Source organism: Notolabrus celidotus, chromosome 3, assembly GCF_009762535.1.
Source record: "Notolabrus celidotus isolate fNotCel1 chromosome 3, fNotCel1.pri, whole genome shotgun sequence".
Classification (NCBI taxonomy): Eukaryota; Metazoa; Chordata; class Actinopteri; order Labriformes; family Labridae; genus Notolabrus; species Notolabrus celidotus.
Genome location: NC_048274.1, coordinates 27690772 through 27706334, shown reverse-complemented (window position 1 = coordinate 27706334; position 15563 = coordinate 27690772). Strand labels below are relative to the sequence as shown.

General features: G+C 41.0%; 1 protein-coding gene across 1 annotated transcript in view; it reads right to left on the bottom strand.

Annotated features, from left to right (window-relative positions):
* The window catches only part of LOC117810766 (protein unc-13 homolog C-like), a 111864-nt gene that overhangs the window by 79727 nt on the left and 16574 nt on the right, over window positions 1-15563 (bottom strand). Inside the window, exons 5-9 of the mRNA XM_034680721.1 lie at window positions 15384-15455; window positions 11322-11541; window positions 8226-8453; window positions 4507-4648; window positions 1901-2070 (exon numbers count right to left, since the gene is read on the bottom strand). Coding sequence (XP_034536612.1) covers window positions 1901-2070; window positions 4507-4648; window positions 8226-8453; window positions 11322-11541; window positions 15384-15455 — 832 coding nt within the window. The remainder of the gene's footprint in view (window positions 1-1900; window positions 2071-4506; window positions 4649-8225; window positions 8454-11321; window positions 11542-15383; window positions 15456-15563) is intronic.

Below are 15563 nucleotides of genomic sequence, written 5' to 3'. Positions count from 1 at the left end.
ATAATTCAATACACCACAAAACGATATCTTCCTCCTAGCTGGTGGAACCTCATGTTCTGTAAAATGGGAATGATATCATATGTATCATTAGCTATAGCCTACACTTATTATAATGGGAGACCGTTTGCTTAATTGAGATTAGGGATGTTCCTAAGTGCCTAATTTCCTGGTCGTTGAAATGGAAGCATAAATTCAGACTAGCTGGTTAGTCCAAAATGCTGTCAAATTGGTTTGCTGGGAGTGGCTACCATCAGCAGAGCTAGCACCACCAGCAGTCAGTCCTAATTACAACACATGTCTGTGCTGGTTATGCATTGCTCTAGTCAAGTTAACCAGACAAAGCCTACATACAACGTGATCTAGATCAAAATACTGCCAAATCGCACAGTGCTACGGGATGATATCTGACATCTGTGCTTGTTTACATCCAGATAGTAAAGAATTGTAGCATTAAAAGCATAATTAAAGCTTAGACACAGCATATGACTGACATTTCAGGTTAGCTATATCAAAAATATGAATAACTCATTTAAGGAACTAGTAGTTCTGCTTCCGACTAATAAGGGTAAAGTTTAAACTATTTAGTCGACTAAATGCACTCAACCCTAATCAAGATAGCTGGGTAGGGTTTGCTAAGTTTGTTCTGTTTATTCAAATATTAAGATGCCCTCACTTCACACTGACTACCTTTCCTGAATGCTCACACACAGCCACACAAACACAGAGACAGAGATGCAGGCGCACACATTCCCGACAGGCCTGCGATCTAATGACTCCACAGCTGATGGGGTTTGTTGCAGATTTTAAATGCCCTCCCTCTGTGCCTCTTGTACATAACTCATCTCCACTGAGTCAAATGAGTGATGCTCTTCTCAACAGCCATTTGGTCAAGAGATAGACAAGTGAAAAATAATAATGTGACAAAGCAACAGTGATGTAAACACAAAGGCCCCGTTTGAAGTGGAGCTGAAGTGGCTTAGAGAGGAGAGCTGCTGGAGGGGTGGACACCCACACCAGCAGAGGCCTGTTTAAACATTCATTGTGAACGTTTAAAAAGGCACAGAGCAGCAGCAGTGGACAGGGGTCACTATTACCACAAATTGCCTCCTTTCAGCTGGAGAGGCAAACAAAGACAGCACCCGCCAGTCATAATACTACAACAGAAGTGGGAGCTACCATTATGCTGGAAATACATGCAGCATGGAGAAAACAGTGATGCATAAAAGAAGCAACAGAGAAAGACCCATCATCAACAGCGATGGTACCCAAACTGAACCACAGGTGCCTGTGGCTTCCTGCTATAGAGGTTGTAGTGGTGATCTTAAAAACACTATACCTTTTTTGGTACCAACCACTAATATGCAATATGAGTAGGGCTGCAGAAATAATCTATAAATCTGTGGTTCAGATTCTTGGATGTGATGGGTGTAGTTTTTGACAGCCAAAAAAAGAGGAAACTTTAAGCCAAGACTGGCATTTGATAAATCTTTCCTTTTAGCATTTTTTTTTTGGAAGAATATTCAGCAGATAATAAAAACATGTAAGTCACAGCCGCGCTATCAAGCACCAATAGCTGGCATCGAAAGCCCAGTGTGATTTGTTGCTTTGTTCCCTTTTTATGTTACTGATTGAAATCACAGTTTGGCAACATAAAACGGCTTTCTACTCTATCTCTGTTTGCATTTAGACTATCTCATACATCTGATAGGTTTGGCACTTCATCATTTGTGGTATCCTAGGTATCATATTTGCTTTTAACTACCTGAACAGATCAATACATATCACGGACTCAAATGCCGTAAACACTCCATCTGAATAAGGGCCATAAAAACTGCACCCATCCTTTTCAGTTCATCACTCTCTCCAGTTAGAAGACTCCACCTTACAACGAGCAGCTTACCTAGATTGTACCAAACATCCATCTCTCCGCTGAGAGTGCGAACCTCGATGATGGTCTGACCCAGGAAATCGTCTGATTCACGCTTGAAATGCTGCTTCACCCGTGACTTGATGTCATCATCTTCATCCCACACGCGCACCTTGATGCGGTCGGTGGCGTTGTGACATTCGCTGCAATTTGGAGGATAATTACGGCAGGTCAGAACAATCACAACAACATGGACGACGACAGCAACAGCATATTCAGTGACAGCTCATCAGGTTGGGTTATTCAGCGGAGCAGAGAGATAAATAAATGCACAATTCAAGCATAAAAACAAGTTCAGACACACACACACACACACACACACACACACACACACACACACACACACACACACACACACACACACACACACACACACACACACACACACACAAACACACACTTCCTGACTCTTATCTATGTAACATATGGAGGACAATTCTTGCCTTAGTTCAAATGAGTGTGTAAGTGTGCCTGGAAGGAAGAATTACCCTAAGATATTGTTTGACCTTTACTCTGCATATATCTATATTTTTCTCTCCTAATTCATGTTGAAATCATCAGGGAAAAGCTCAATGATTCACCAGAATGGCCGTGTAGCAGCGTTCACAGTAAGGATTATTTATTTGTGAAAGCTTAATGTCCATCTCTTTGGTCCCTTTTTGCATCCGCGCAGCTGACAGACGTTTCACAATAATGACTCTGCTAAATAGAACAGAGGTGGCCAAAGCACTCAGCTTCAGATGGGGTCAGACTGTTCGGCTCTGGAATTAAAACCGACAGATTACATTTTGTTCTAATGACATCTTGGGTGCGACAGCCAGAGAAACACTATCTGCAATATTTTTTTAACTAATCCCTTTGTGGGGGAAGCACTGGCTGCTGCTGCTGCTACTGCACTAGTCTGGGATTTTACTCTCTGCCAAGCACACAGTAATGTATCGCTCTATTAATCTACATCCCTGTAGTAATGGGAAAGAGTTTTATTACAGCCACCACTGGAGTCTCATTACAGGTGTGGAGCTTTGTTTGTAACTGGCATAGGACAGACACAAACACACACTCAAAAACACACATATTCATAAACAGTCTCTGTGACACACAAGTTCCAGGAAGTTTTGTGTCAACATAAAAAGTATGATAAATAAAGTATGAATTCAACCCCTCAACTTTGAGAAAGGGGAATGACATTAAGTAGGAACTAAAAAAAATCACTTTAAAATATTTTCTTGTTACAAAAAGTATGGTTTAATCCGTGAGTATGATCTAGAACTATGGACAGAAACCTCCAGAGGAATGATGTTGGAAGATGTGCAGCTTTCACTGATCAAAAATCCCTGGGCGTCTTTTTTTTAATTTGAGTAAATGAGACAAACCTTCCCTGATCCTTTAAATGAAGCCTCTGCCACATTGCCTTTACAGCAAAAAAAAAAAAAAAATCCTTTGCTTCCTGATCTGAATCAAATAATATGTTTGTTTCACACTTCACCAGAGCTAACTTACTTATCGTGGCTGTTTGGCAGACCCCCTCGTATCTCTATATTTTATCATTTTAATTTTTTTTGCATGAATCAATGCCATTGATCTCCCTTTATGCCTGCCAGTAGGCTTTCTAAAATTTAATGGATGAAACGTTTTTTTATTTTTAAAGCTTGTGGTTGAATCGCATGCAGTGTTTAGTTATGTGAAAAACATGGGGGCTCTTATACTTTCCAGGAAAGTTTTGGAGATAGAGATTTCTGCCTGATGGTGATATGCACATATACCTGGACCTCTACGAACTGGAAACATATCCATCTGGTGCTGAAAGTGTAGCAGAACAGCTGCGATAAACCACTTGTAAATGCAACTTAGCACCCAGGTCTTATTTTCTTCTTCAGCCCTCTTATGAATAAATTAAATTTCCTTTAAGATCTGCATTTTAAATTGCTGCGTTCTCATACAGCACTTAAGTAAACCACAACAGCATATATTTGTAGGAGCTTATTGGGCCTTCTACAGGATTCTCAAAGGCTCCAATTTTCATCATTTTCTAAACCACTTTTGTTATTCAAAGTAATCTCCTGGAAACTCAGCATTATCATCTGAACTCTCTGTTAGATTTGCAATGTAACCTATCATCTAGTTTAAATATGGACACATGTATTTGCATCTGTGTGGGGAGTACAATCGAAACACTACGATAAATGTTAAGATACTTTCAGCTATGGGATAGCTGACAGTGAGAATAGCCTGTACTAAAAACAAAGACACAAGGCCTGGTCAGCACAACAGAGAGATAAACAGAATGAAGAGATGCACTACTAAAGCAGTAAAGCAGAAGGATTTAAAGGGTTAAGACCTGTGCTGTCCAGTCTGTTGGATCACATAGTAAAGCTGTTTATAGTGGAGTCTGCAACTACAAAATCTCTACAGTGCAGCTGGTGTGTAATATGTCATAACTGATAGTATTTCCCAAACTATTAAATGAGACTTTCTTTCACTTATTTACGAATGCCTTGAGATTGCCTTGAACAGATTACTCTTAATCTCAATAGGGATTATCTAGTGTGACAGAGGTCACATTAATAGAAAGCACTCACAAGAAGAACTTCTCATCCCAGATGGGGTTGAGATTGCCGAAGATGGTCTTCGTCCTGCGTTTGGTTTTGCCCACCTGGACAGTGACATAAGGGTCGCTGGAGCCGGTTTTATCCTTGGCCTGTAATCCCTGTGCACTCATGACTGAAGACAAGACAGGGAGGAGAAGATTGAAAAATCATGTTAGTACAATCAACATGTTTTATTTTGATGTCAAGGCTTTGAAAATGTGATTCTATGGGTGGCAGGTTCAGTAACCTCTGACAGAGTAATTGCAGTTTATTCATAGGAGCACACAGTCGTAAAAGTGCCGAATAGGTGAGTTTAAACAGCAGATCTCAATCCCAGTCATGAACCTATCCCTGTGTTTATAATTTAGCCTTTACTACCCTGTTGTCTAGATTGAATATTTTTGTTTCTTAGGTTTTAACTTAAGAATAAATGCCTTGTCACTTCCTCTACTGCCTACAACAACTGTGTGAGTTTGCCAAAAGCAGAGGCAGCAAAAACAGCTCTTGAGTCATCGGCAACAACCACAATTTATCTTTTCTGTAACTTCAATACGGCAAGAATATCTAAAATTTATTTATTCCTATAGGAAGTTTCCACCCCTCTGTGTCTGCCCACTGCTTCAACATGTCTCTGCTGAGCTAAGAGTTGGCTTAAAGAGTGATCCCTGATTCAGAGCTTGACTTCCACACACACAGAGGAAGGTGCAGAGAAGAAGAGACAGTAGTATTTCACAGCGCCATAAAAGGGAAAAAGGACACTTGGGCATTAAATATGCATAAGTGATAGTCTAAATAATTCAGAGTACATATATATCCCTCAGCTCAATGCTGACAGGAGTTGGTGGGCAGGATATGGAGGTTTTAAGAGCTATGGCCTGCTTGCTCCAGGACGGCTCAAAATCAAATGCCACCATGTAGGAAAATAAAAGTCTTAAACAGCAGTACCATAAATGTAAAGAAGGATAAGGATGCTGGTATCCTTATAGTACGGTAGTTTGGAGTCAGAATTAAGGGAATCAGATAGCCTACTATTAACAACAACTACTTGTGTCCACTGACAGGCTGAATGAGTCCATTTAAAGAAGACTGTTTAAAGCTCCAACTACCTCTTTTTTCTCTCTCTATACATAGAAGAGTTTTTTACTCTTACTTTAAGTTTGGCTTTATTTTGTGACTCCCTCTCCCTAAAATAGAGTAAACTCCCAAATACACTTGATTATCAATTTCCAAACTGCTTGCTTAGCTTGTTTTACCATTTATGAAGCACCGAATACTGGCCTTGAGACCACACGAATCTCCAAGCTCATATTTTATTTGTTTTCACAGATGCATCTGGTCCCTCTCTAGTTGATACTGGTTTCCATCCAACCTGATTCAGGGCAGGCCAATTTTGAGTCGTAATCTTATATGGGGCTGGTTTAAGCACCATTTAGATACTTTTCTTACCCAATTGGCTGCTGATTGTGTGCATTATTCTTTAAAAACTATCCTTTCTGCAACCAACTTGTTGTTTTATGTAAGTACTGGTTACCAAATTGTGTCCTACTAAATGTTTGTTTGAGCTAGCTTAGTAGCCCTCTGCTTCATTATCTATGTTTTTGCTCTGAATGGTTGTCAGAAAAAACATAAGAAGTTAAGACGACATCAGCCTAGTGTATTTACAAACCAAAGGGGATACCCAGAGGAATGGAAACCAAGGTTACGTTTTCCTGTTCTAAACATTGACCTCTGATGGGAGTAAGGTGGTTATGGTTTACGCCATAAAAAGTAATGTCTCTGCCTACTAAATGTTTGAATAATAATAAAGGGATCAGTGCACTTGGAGGCAAAATTCCCCAAAGTGATGATTACCAAAGATCTTCAAAATAGCTGCTTGAGGTACGTTAGATAAAGGTTCATATTCACCGACAGACCTTGTAGTGGGAACATTAACCAGAGCCAGAGTATCTCATGGTCGCTGTCAGAGAGCTCTGCTGTCAATACCAGTCAGTGTTTATTTAATAAAAGGTGAATAAATAACAATTCAGTAATTATGTTTAAAAATAGGACATTCAATAAGCCCCTGGGAAATCGACTGAATCAACCCCGGGTCTTCCCAATGTCTCTCTCATTCCCTTTTTTTCCCTTCTTTTCCACTCCCTCTCTTACAGTCCTGTTTCTTCCTATCCCCATACTTTCCATCTCCCTCTCTGTTTGCCTCCCTCCCTCTCCGTTTCTATTTCACTCTGGTGTATTGACAGTCTGAGAAATGCAAGGTGAGCAATAAATGAGCTGGGCCTGGCACAGTTACCACGAAGATGGATCAGAGTCCAAAGCAGAGGTTACAAAGCTAACTTTCTGACCTTCCCTCAACCAGTCAACTAAGAATAGAATCAAACCAAATGATTGAGTTGTGGTATGTACCATGAATATGTTAGTAGAGAAGTGAAATGAAAGGAAAGCCTTGTAATCCCTCTGTGTTCTTTTTAGGCTGAGAGATTTCAGAAATAGTGAAACACACCAGAGGTTATGTAATCAAACGGGGTGTGAAAATAGCACAGAGAATACCATTAAAATCATAATTTTATTCCCTCCCTTTAATATGAATGGTACACAAAGACAACATAGATTGTTAGAAAAAACAGAACATTTGTCTCTTTTAATTTCCCTATGAAGACCATGAAAAGAGGAACACTTACATCTGAGTTTCACAGTGCCCATTATGTAAGTCAGAGGAGTAAAAGCGCCCAAAAAGAGATAAAAATATATGCATTGTGAAAGCATTACATTCATCCCAAATGTGCTGTGAAGTGCTGTACTGTCAAAATGCACTCAGGGGCACGACATTTTGACTGGCATCTCAGAGAGAGCTTTATGTGCAGCTGAGGGAGATTCATTTCCAAAGCACACTGTACCAAGTCGAATGCCAGTGAGTTAAAAAAAGACAAAGATATCTGTCACCTGCAGCAAGTACTCCTCAACTATAATAATAAGTCATCATGGCCTTGTTATTACTCCCCCTCAGATGCTTTAATTATTGTGTTGCAGCATGAAAAGTTCTCCCAAAGCTTAACTTGTCCACATCAGAGACACAAGTCATGTGCAGGTCTGAGCGCTCATTGAAAGTTCATGTTATTAAAATGTCTCACTGTCTTGATACAGGAGGAAAGTAGAGTCTATGGGAAGTCCGTCTGAAATTGTGTCTTCATTTCAAAGTCTCTACAACATGACGAACAATACCATCTATTGTTTCCTCACAATGATTTAGTAGTAACCTTTACGATATCGTCAACAAACTATTTCTCACCAAACCACCAAATCAATTTCTATTTCTGCTTCTAATTAAAAGTGTAAGGCAGTTTGCAGTTCTGTGTCAGAGGTTAATGACAAAGATCTTGAGGTTAATAACAAGTGAATACTAATTTGAATAACAATGTTTGTCATTTCAGAAGAGCCTGGCTTGTAATGGCAGCTTTGTTGATTTGGTGTTGGAGGTCTGAGTAATGGGGTTATAGGTCACTACCCAAAGGTCAGAGGTTTCCTGCTGCTGTATCAGGTGTCAGTTAAAAAGCATCTATCTATCCAGTTGATTGATTATGCATGTGTATATGGAAGCTAATTCAATTCAACATCATCTTTGTCACGACCCATTACAGTAAGATTAAGGTTTTACATTTCAATGAGTATTTTGAAAAGTAATGTTCTGATACAACCTTCAGAACCGGGCTTACCTGTGATGTTGATTTTGGCAGACCACTTGGAGGTCCCATCCAGCACAGCCTGTTTAGCTGTCTTCAGATGAGTGTTGAATTCTTCTTTGGTGACGTGGAACATCTCCTGGATCACCTCGAACACTTCAGGACTGTTCTTCTCTCTTATCTTCATGCGCTCTTTCATAGCCATGATGATATTTTGGGTCTTGTCCTCTGCCCCATGTTTGGAGCTCTTCTCCACTGCCCCTGAACAGAAAAGAAAATATTTATGTTATTTTATATTAATAACAAAAATGCCATGGTATCTAACATTTGGTGCCCTTTTTCAAATAACAGTGAATTTGCTTTATTTTCTCTTTCACTCTGTATAACACTTTGTGTGTACTGTTTAACAGCAACCCATCCAGTCATCAAAACTCACTGAATGAGCATGTGTATGATTTTGTGATGTATAAGAAACCACAAGTATTCATATATTAACTGTATTCTGTTTGTGTCTGCTATTTGTTAGAATGTCTCCGTGGAAAGGAAAAGTGACATGTGATGGTTCATTTTCTGTATCTGATCCAAGTATCACGAATCAGAGTTTGTTCTGGAGTTCAGATTGAAATGTGATAAAGATGAATTGTGGTTTGAAGTATTAAACATTGTTATGCTCGCATAAGCCGTTATAAAACACAGTTTTACAATAGGCATGGTGTGGCTAATCCACTTACAGTGTGTAAGGATTGCCTCGAGGATCATCCTGAAGCCTGCAGGTCACACTGTTCCTACTGCATCGGGCTACACTGAGTGAAACGGGGATGTGACTGATTGAAAAAACTGATTACAGGCTGTGATGAGTGTTTTACTGAGCTAGTGGAGTAAAGGAACCTCTTCATAGCAATGAGAGAAAAGGTGTGTGTGATATCTATACAATAGATCACATTCAGCATCCTTGAATATTGTTGGCCTTTTATTAATGGAGAATTATTTTTCTTTATCCTTGTGTGGCTTAAAGGAATAGTTCAGTATTTTTGGAGTGGATTTGTTTAACCCTCCTGTTATGTTGTGGCTCAAATTGACCCTTTTTAAATGAAAAATTTAAAAAATGTTAAGAGTATTTTTTCGGTATGAAACGTCTTTGCTTGTCCAAACCAGGTAAAAACAGCCTAAAAACCTGGGCAGCATGTGACAGAAGAGGTGTCTTGTGTTACTTTATCAATATCACTTCATAAAAAGAATTATTCAAATTTTAAAATAAAATAAAACAAAATCTATGTCATGTACAAATATTGTATTTATATTATGGTCTTTCCAATGTACATTTAAAAAAGTTTTAACAAGAATTTTCATTAAAAACCAGTGAGAAATCCTCATTGAAGCATGGTCTGTGAGGATTAAAGAACACTATTGCACCAAATATTGATTTAATTGGTTAGTAATGGAGTTAATAATGAGACTAAAAAAATGTTTATTGGGATTTTTTTGGGGTTCTGACACTTTTGGATCATTAAATACCCAAGAACGTCATTGCTCTTCTTGAGAAACGAACATAACAGAAGGGTTAAGTTGTCTAAGTTTCATTTTACTGCCAGGTGTTCCAGCCACAATGGATGCTGGTCAGCTCTGCCCCTTTAAAGAGACACTGCCAGGCAAACCAGTACTTGAGCTAGGCTACAGATTTCTTCAGACAGGGCTAAATCTGCCACGTAATTTAACATTTTTTTGAGACTCTGACCCAAGCGCTGAGATCTGAGTTGACGCTGTATTTAGGATTTTTCCAGCCTGTCACTTTGCCATCAGAGAGCCCATTGATTTTCGCACTATTTCTGGACATAACACCGACATGCTCTTCCGCCTGCAGCGCACTGATCAGCTGTTTAGGCCTGCAGGCTTCAAAGACGCAAAAATACAACCAAAGTAAATAATGAGGGATTCTAACAGAGCCGATGACATGACGTTTACCGTGGACACACGTGAACACCTGTACGAACCGGAGATTACATACAAAAAACGTGAATCAATGCACCACAGGAAAGAGGGAAGAAATCTGTGCTAACGCGAGCAGGAGAGATCCCACGCTACCTGATGGCGCAGGTGTGTTTAAAACTGCGAGCTGATGTCCACGAACTGAGAAAAATACTTGCTTTCACGAGTGAGACTTGGTAACATCAGTACCTCTGGATCTCTGGACCTTTGGGAATCGAACTATACCAGCAGGGCTGCAGCCTGCAACGCAAACCAACCAGAGTCCACTGTCGTACTGCAGGGGTTCCCAAAGTGGGGGTCGGGACCCCCTGGGGGGCCGAAGTCTGTTACCGACTTTCTTAAATATTCAGGACTTAAAGCAGAAAACTGGAAAGGCAAATGAAAGTGCGTCGTCAAGGTAAGTGTTCAGTTCTTTTTTTTTTCTTTTGTTGCATAGTAAAATAAGCAAAATAATCCATGGTCCACACACAATATATTTACCCATTCAGAATACACTGTTAGCTGTTGAAGGGAAGACTGAGCTGCAATAACGAACTTTACAGCCATTCCTGTATCCGCCGGGTAATCTTGTGAAAATAATGCTTAAAGTGACACCAAAATATGATGCAAACATTTCAAAATTCACAACTCATGAATGACTTGTACCCCATAGACCAATCAGCTGATCAGTGCGTGTCAGGCGTAGGAACACGTATGTCGCATAAGTGCTTCTATTGAAGTTCGTTCAAATTAACTTCAAGTGGTAGACCTGGCCCTGCTGTCTGTAGTGGTTGATAGCCTAGCTTCCCTTCCGGTTCCCTGGCTGGCTTCTCAATAAAGGGGTCAAGCTGACCGGCATCCCCTGCAGCTAATACAATACAGCTAATAAAGGTACTATAGACAAGTATCCCAAACCCCCCCTAAGAATTAAATATCCTACACTTCTGTCAATAAAGAAACCAAAGAAACAAAAACAAACAGAAAAGATTAAGTGCAACACTACCACCGATCACTATTGATCCTGATGTAAACAATGATTGAAGAAATAGATTTTAAATAAAATAGATTTATCAGTCTTTTTTAATCAGTTTATTGATACATAATATAACTTGCCCCTACAACATGAAACATGTATACCAAGGATGTGTCAGGATGCTTTCTTACTTTGTAAACAATCTGCATTAAGCAGGTCCTGGCACTTCTCGTGGCATTTGACGCCACACTCAGAGCAACGCATTCCCTGGCGGGCGATGCCCCACAGCAGCCCCTCACACTCATGGCAGTAGGTGGGAGCCGTCGCCGTCCACACCTCAAAGTTATGGGGTGTTGTGGATGATATTGGGTAGATCAAGGCCTGGAGAGTCTTCTTGAAGACGTGCGATTTCTGAAAAGACAGAGGAGGCTTTGAGAGAGTGAAGGTAATAATACGGTATGAAGCAATTGATGGAAAAAATATGAGGCTGTGAAAAACAGAGGGGCTGCAGATGTTGTTAAACTCTCATGGCGCTATATGGTCGTGAAAATAAGATTTAATAACAACTTCAAAAGTTAATAAAAAACTCAGCACCTGCTGAGGGACCACGATAGCCTGATACCATAACATAAAGTTTTAGTCAAAGTTTAAAAGTTTACCAGAAACAGCTTCAGAGGGCTTAATATAAACTGATATTCAGTTGGAGTGAGATGGAATTTACAGCACACTTGCATTACAGCATTATATAACATTGCCATACTGCAGCTAAAATTCATCAGTCCTTCAGCATATTTTAGCTTTTTCTTTGCACAAAGGTGCTCCACTGTTTATGTTAACTTGTAGGAGGATCCTTTGTTGTTTGCCTTATGGATGGAGAGGACAGTCATATGAGTGAAAATCACTCTTACATCTTATCTGCTTAAGATTAACTGCATCTCTAGGCCACATGCTTTGTTTGAATTGAGTGGTTTACTGACTAAAGCTCCTTCAGACCAAATACTAAGGTCTACTAGTGGCCTGTCTAGACTGATTGCTGTGTAACAGAAGCCTCTTCAAATTGAATGCTTTAGTGCAGCCGCCCTGCCATCCACAAGGACCGGAAAACGGGCCGTGACTTGCCAATTCTTGAAGGCAGAATCAATGGATGCTGTAAATAAGGTTTTTAAAAGTGAGCATTATCCAGATTGAGAGAGAGCGAGCCAGCGAGAGAGAAAGTGACAGAGAAAGAGAAGGAGATGTATTGCGGTTAAATAAATCTTCAAGAGGTACTTGGTCTCCACTTCTACCGCGCTCCCCTCCCCAGCCATTCTCTTCCACCCCACTCCACCCCACCCTCTGCTCTCAGTCCCCCTGTTGACAATGTGCTTTAACACCTGAACAGTGGCTCTGCACTTTCCCCACAAAGACTGCTGCAATGCTCACTGTACCACACAAACAGACACATCCTCCAAGGCACACACATACGCTGGCGGAGATGATTAAATGACACCAGATGACAGGACCATAACATTGTGAGACTTTGCTGATGCAACGGAGAGGCTGCTGAACCCTGGAGGACCTTTAATGAAACACAGAGGGAGACAGGGAGATTTCCCGTTTAATCTTGGAGCAATGTGATGAAGCAGATGTCACAGATTTATTTGCAACTTACACACAAGCTAGAGTGGGGCTTGCTCCTCACCAAATATGATAGAGGTGTCCAAAACTGAAACTGCCTGAAGATGAGTGAGCCAAAATAGATCTGAGCGTGGGAAATACAAGAGAACTCTCAATCTCTTGATTATGGAAGATTAAAATCTGTGTTTTGGACCACAGCCAACTTTCAAATAGTTCTGAACACCTTCTGTGTATAAAAAATTTACTCTGCATTAATATTCCCTGAGCGTTGCATGAGTGATGTTTTGCAATCCATCTTTTTAATTGATACTGTCCATTTCAAATTTCCCTCCTTCCCTCTGAGTCTCCTCACTCTCTGTCCTGACACTGCATGTCACACTGTGCAGCAGCTGTGGGAAGAGGGCTGTATGTGTGAGGCTTGTGTTACACCGGGAGGTAACCCTGATAATTCGTGCAAGAAGCTGCTAGCATTGATTGACAGCTGCAGCCCTAGCCTGAGAGCGACATGATGGAGAAGAATCTAATCTTTCCTCCCCCTTTTCACTGCTCCCTTCCAATTTCCCCACCTATTGTCCTTGTCAACTATACCAGACTGACACAGCCTTCTTTCTCATCCTGCTCCAGCTTTCTACACCGCTAATCTTTAGCTTTAACTATCGTTCCATCTTGGTCTCAACAAGAAGTGCTGTATTTGCAAACCACTAAATCCAGGCTTAAAAATCGACTATTTCATGTATTTCAGTTCATACTTCTGCTGGCCAAGAGAGAAATAAATACCCAGAATGATCTGGTTTTTAATCAAAGTTCAGTTTTCTTGCAAAAAAGCTGCGTGACGATAAATGAGCTGACTTTAAGCAGTGCATCACATCTTATTTTCAGGTACTCCCTGACCCGTATCAGATCATGGCTCCCTTCTCCGTTGGTCCCTTTTTTTGTCAGAGCAGGTAGGCACAGTCCTGTTTTATGTTGACAGTCACTGTTAAAAGGCCCTTGTGCTTAAATCACATGCAGCTCCGAACATTGAGCAGACACGCGGGCTGTTAGCCGGCCCACACATAATGTTCCTTTCTGCTCTAAAAAGCAGATGCATGGGAAACATGACGCAGAAAGGCGATATCATCAAGAGACTTCCATACGTCAGAGAGTGAGAAACTTCAGTCAAATTAGTAGAGTTATACGTGGAGGGTAAAAAGGGAAGAGCTGAAGCAGAGATGAGACAATAAGACGGAGGAGGGAGGAAGCACTCGTCATAGGTTTAGACATCTCTCCGGGGCAGAGCAGAGAGCTGGGTGGGCAACATTCTGCCTGATCAGAGCTCCAGCTTGTGATGGCAAGTCACTCTAAGCACTGATCCTCTCAAAAACTCCCTTCTTTTCTCACCCTTCTTTTACCTCTTCCTTCCTTCTGTCTTCCCCCAACTACTCCTTAGTCTTTAACAGCATATGGTCGTTTACTGAGTACTCCCGCAGTCCTCACAGGAAGGCACTCTCCTGAACTTAATGCAGCAGATAAAACTCTGACATCTGCTTGTCCTACTTACAAAGACCGAGCAATCTGCGGCTTTGCTCAGATCGAGCTACCCTAGACAACCAATTGCTGAAGTCTTCCCCATTCATCCAATTCACAGCATTGGACAATGATTCCTAAAGTTAAACGCCTTACTTACCACTGTGGTGCAATCTCCAAATTTACCAAATAATCTGTTCCCTCTGCACTACGATCAACACACTGCATCCCTCACGTCATCACTGCTTTATCGAGAACATGAGCTGTTCATCTCTAAAGCCCCTTTCATCAACCCCGTAGCTATAAATCAGCAATCAACACCATGTCGCTTCAGGGCAACTTGTCATGAGGATCGTGAGGACATAGTCGAGCATGTGCAAAAGATAAGTGACACAATCATGTTCACAAATCAGTGTTTGATTGCATGGCTTTTGTTTGGATGAAATATTTGTGCACAATGTATGGAGAAAATCTCAATCCGGTAATCTCAAAGGCTTAAGCAGTCCTTTTTCACATCCGCGGATATGAAATTGTCTGTGTGTTTGTCTTGCTGGGAAACTGCTTTCTTCTGCTGTGTGCCTCCTGTAACGCTGCCTCCCCTCTGGGAGAGAAGAATTGCAATCAATTAATGCGGAGAGAGCTTTGGAGGTCAACACGAAAGTGTCTCACACTGTCAGCTCAGACTTCCTGTCCTTTCTCTAAAGCTCAGTCTTCCTTGATGCAAGGAGCCTCTTATTAATCGTAGGGCATTGTCTAAATGAAATGATGGGGTTATTTTTTAACTTCTGAAGTCTGCCAAATGATCTGATGGAGACCGACAGCTGATGGCATGCTTAATGTACATTTTCCAAAAAGGGGCCAGTTACTAATCCGATTCATCTCATTTTCCTTTTTGGAACCCAGTGTTCCTTGCAAAAAGTTCCTGGGCCCTGTAGTACAATGGCTGCAGCAAAGAGCAGAGCTATAAAATTCAGTCCCAGCACCCTGCTCTCCAAACACCGCCCTAAAAAATAATGAGAACATGGATACAGCATCTCATGTCCCTGCAGAACCCACCATTACCCTCTAAGACTCCACAATAAACAGGCAATGATTTTCCATGCAAGCATTGCAAGCACGTTAGTACTCACCAGGTCCTCATTATTCAGGGTGGACCGGTTCACCAGAGCGAACGAGATGCCTGCCTTTCGAGCAGTGAGGGTCTGAGAGAGGAAGAAACAGAGAGATATGAGATAAAAGAAAGAGATAAATCCACCAATCCATTTTACCTGTGTGCAGTTTCATGCAGCATCTCCGTGGATTTACACAGT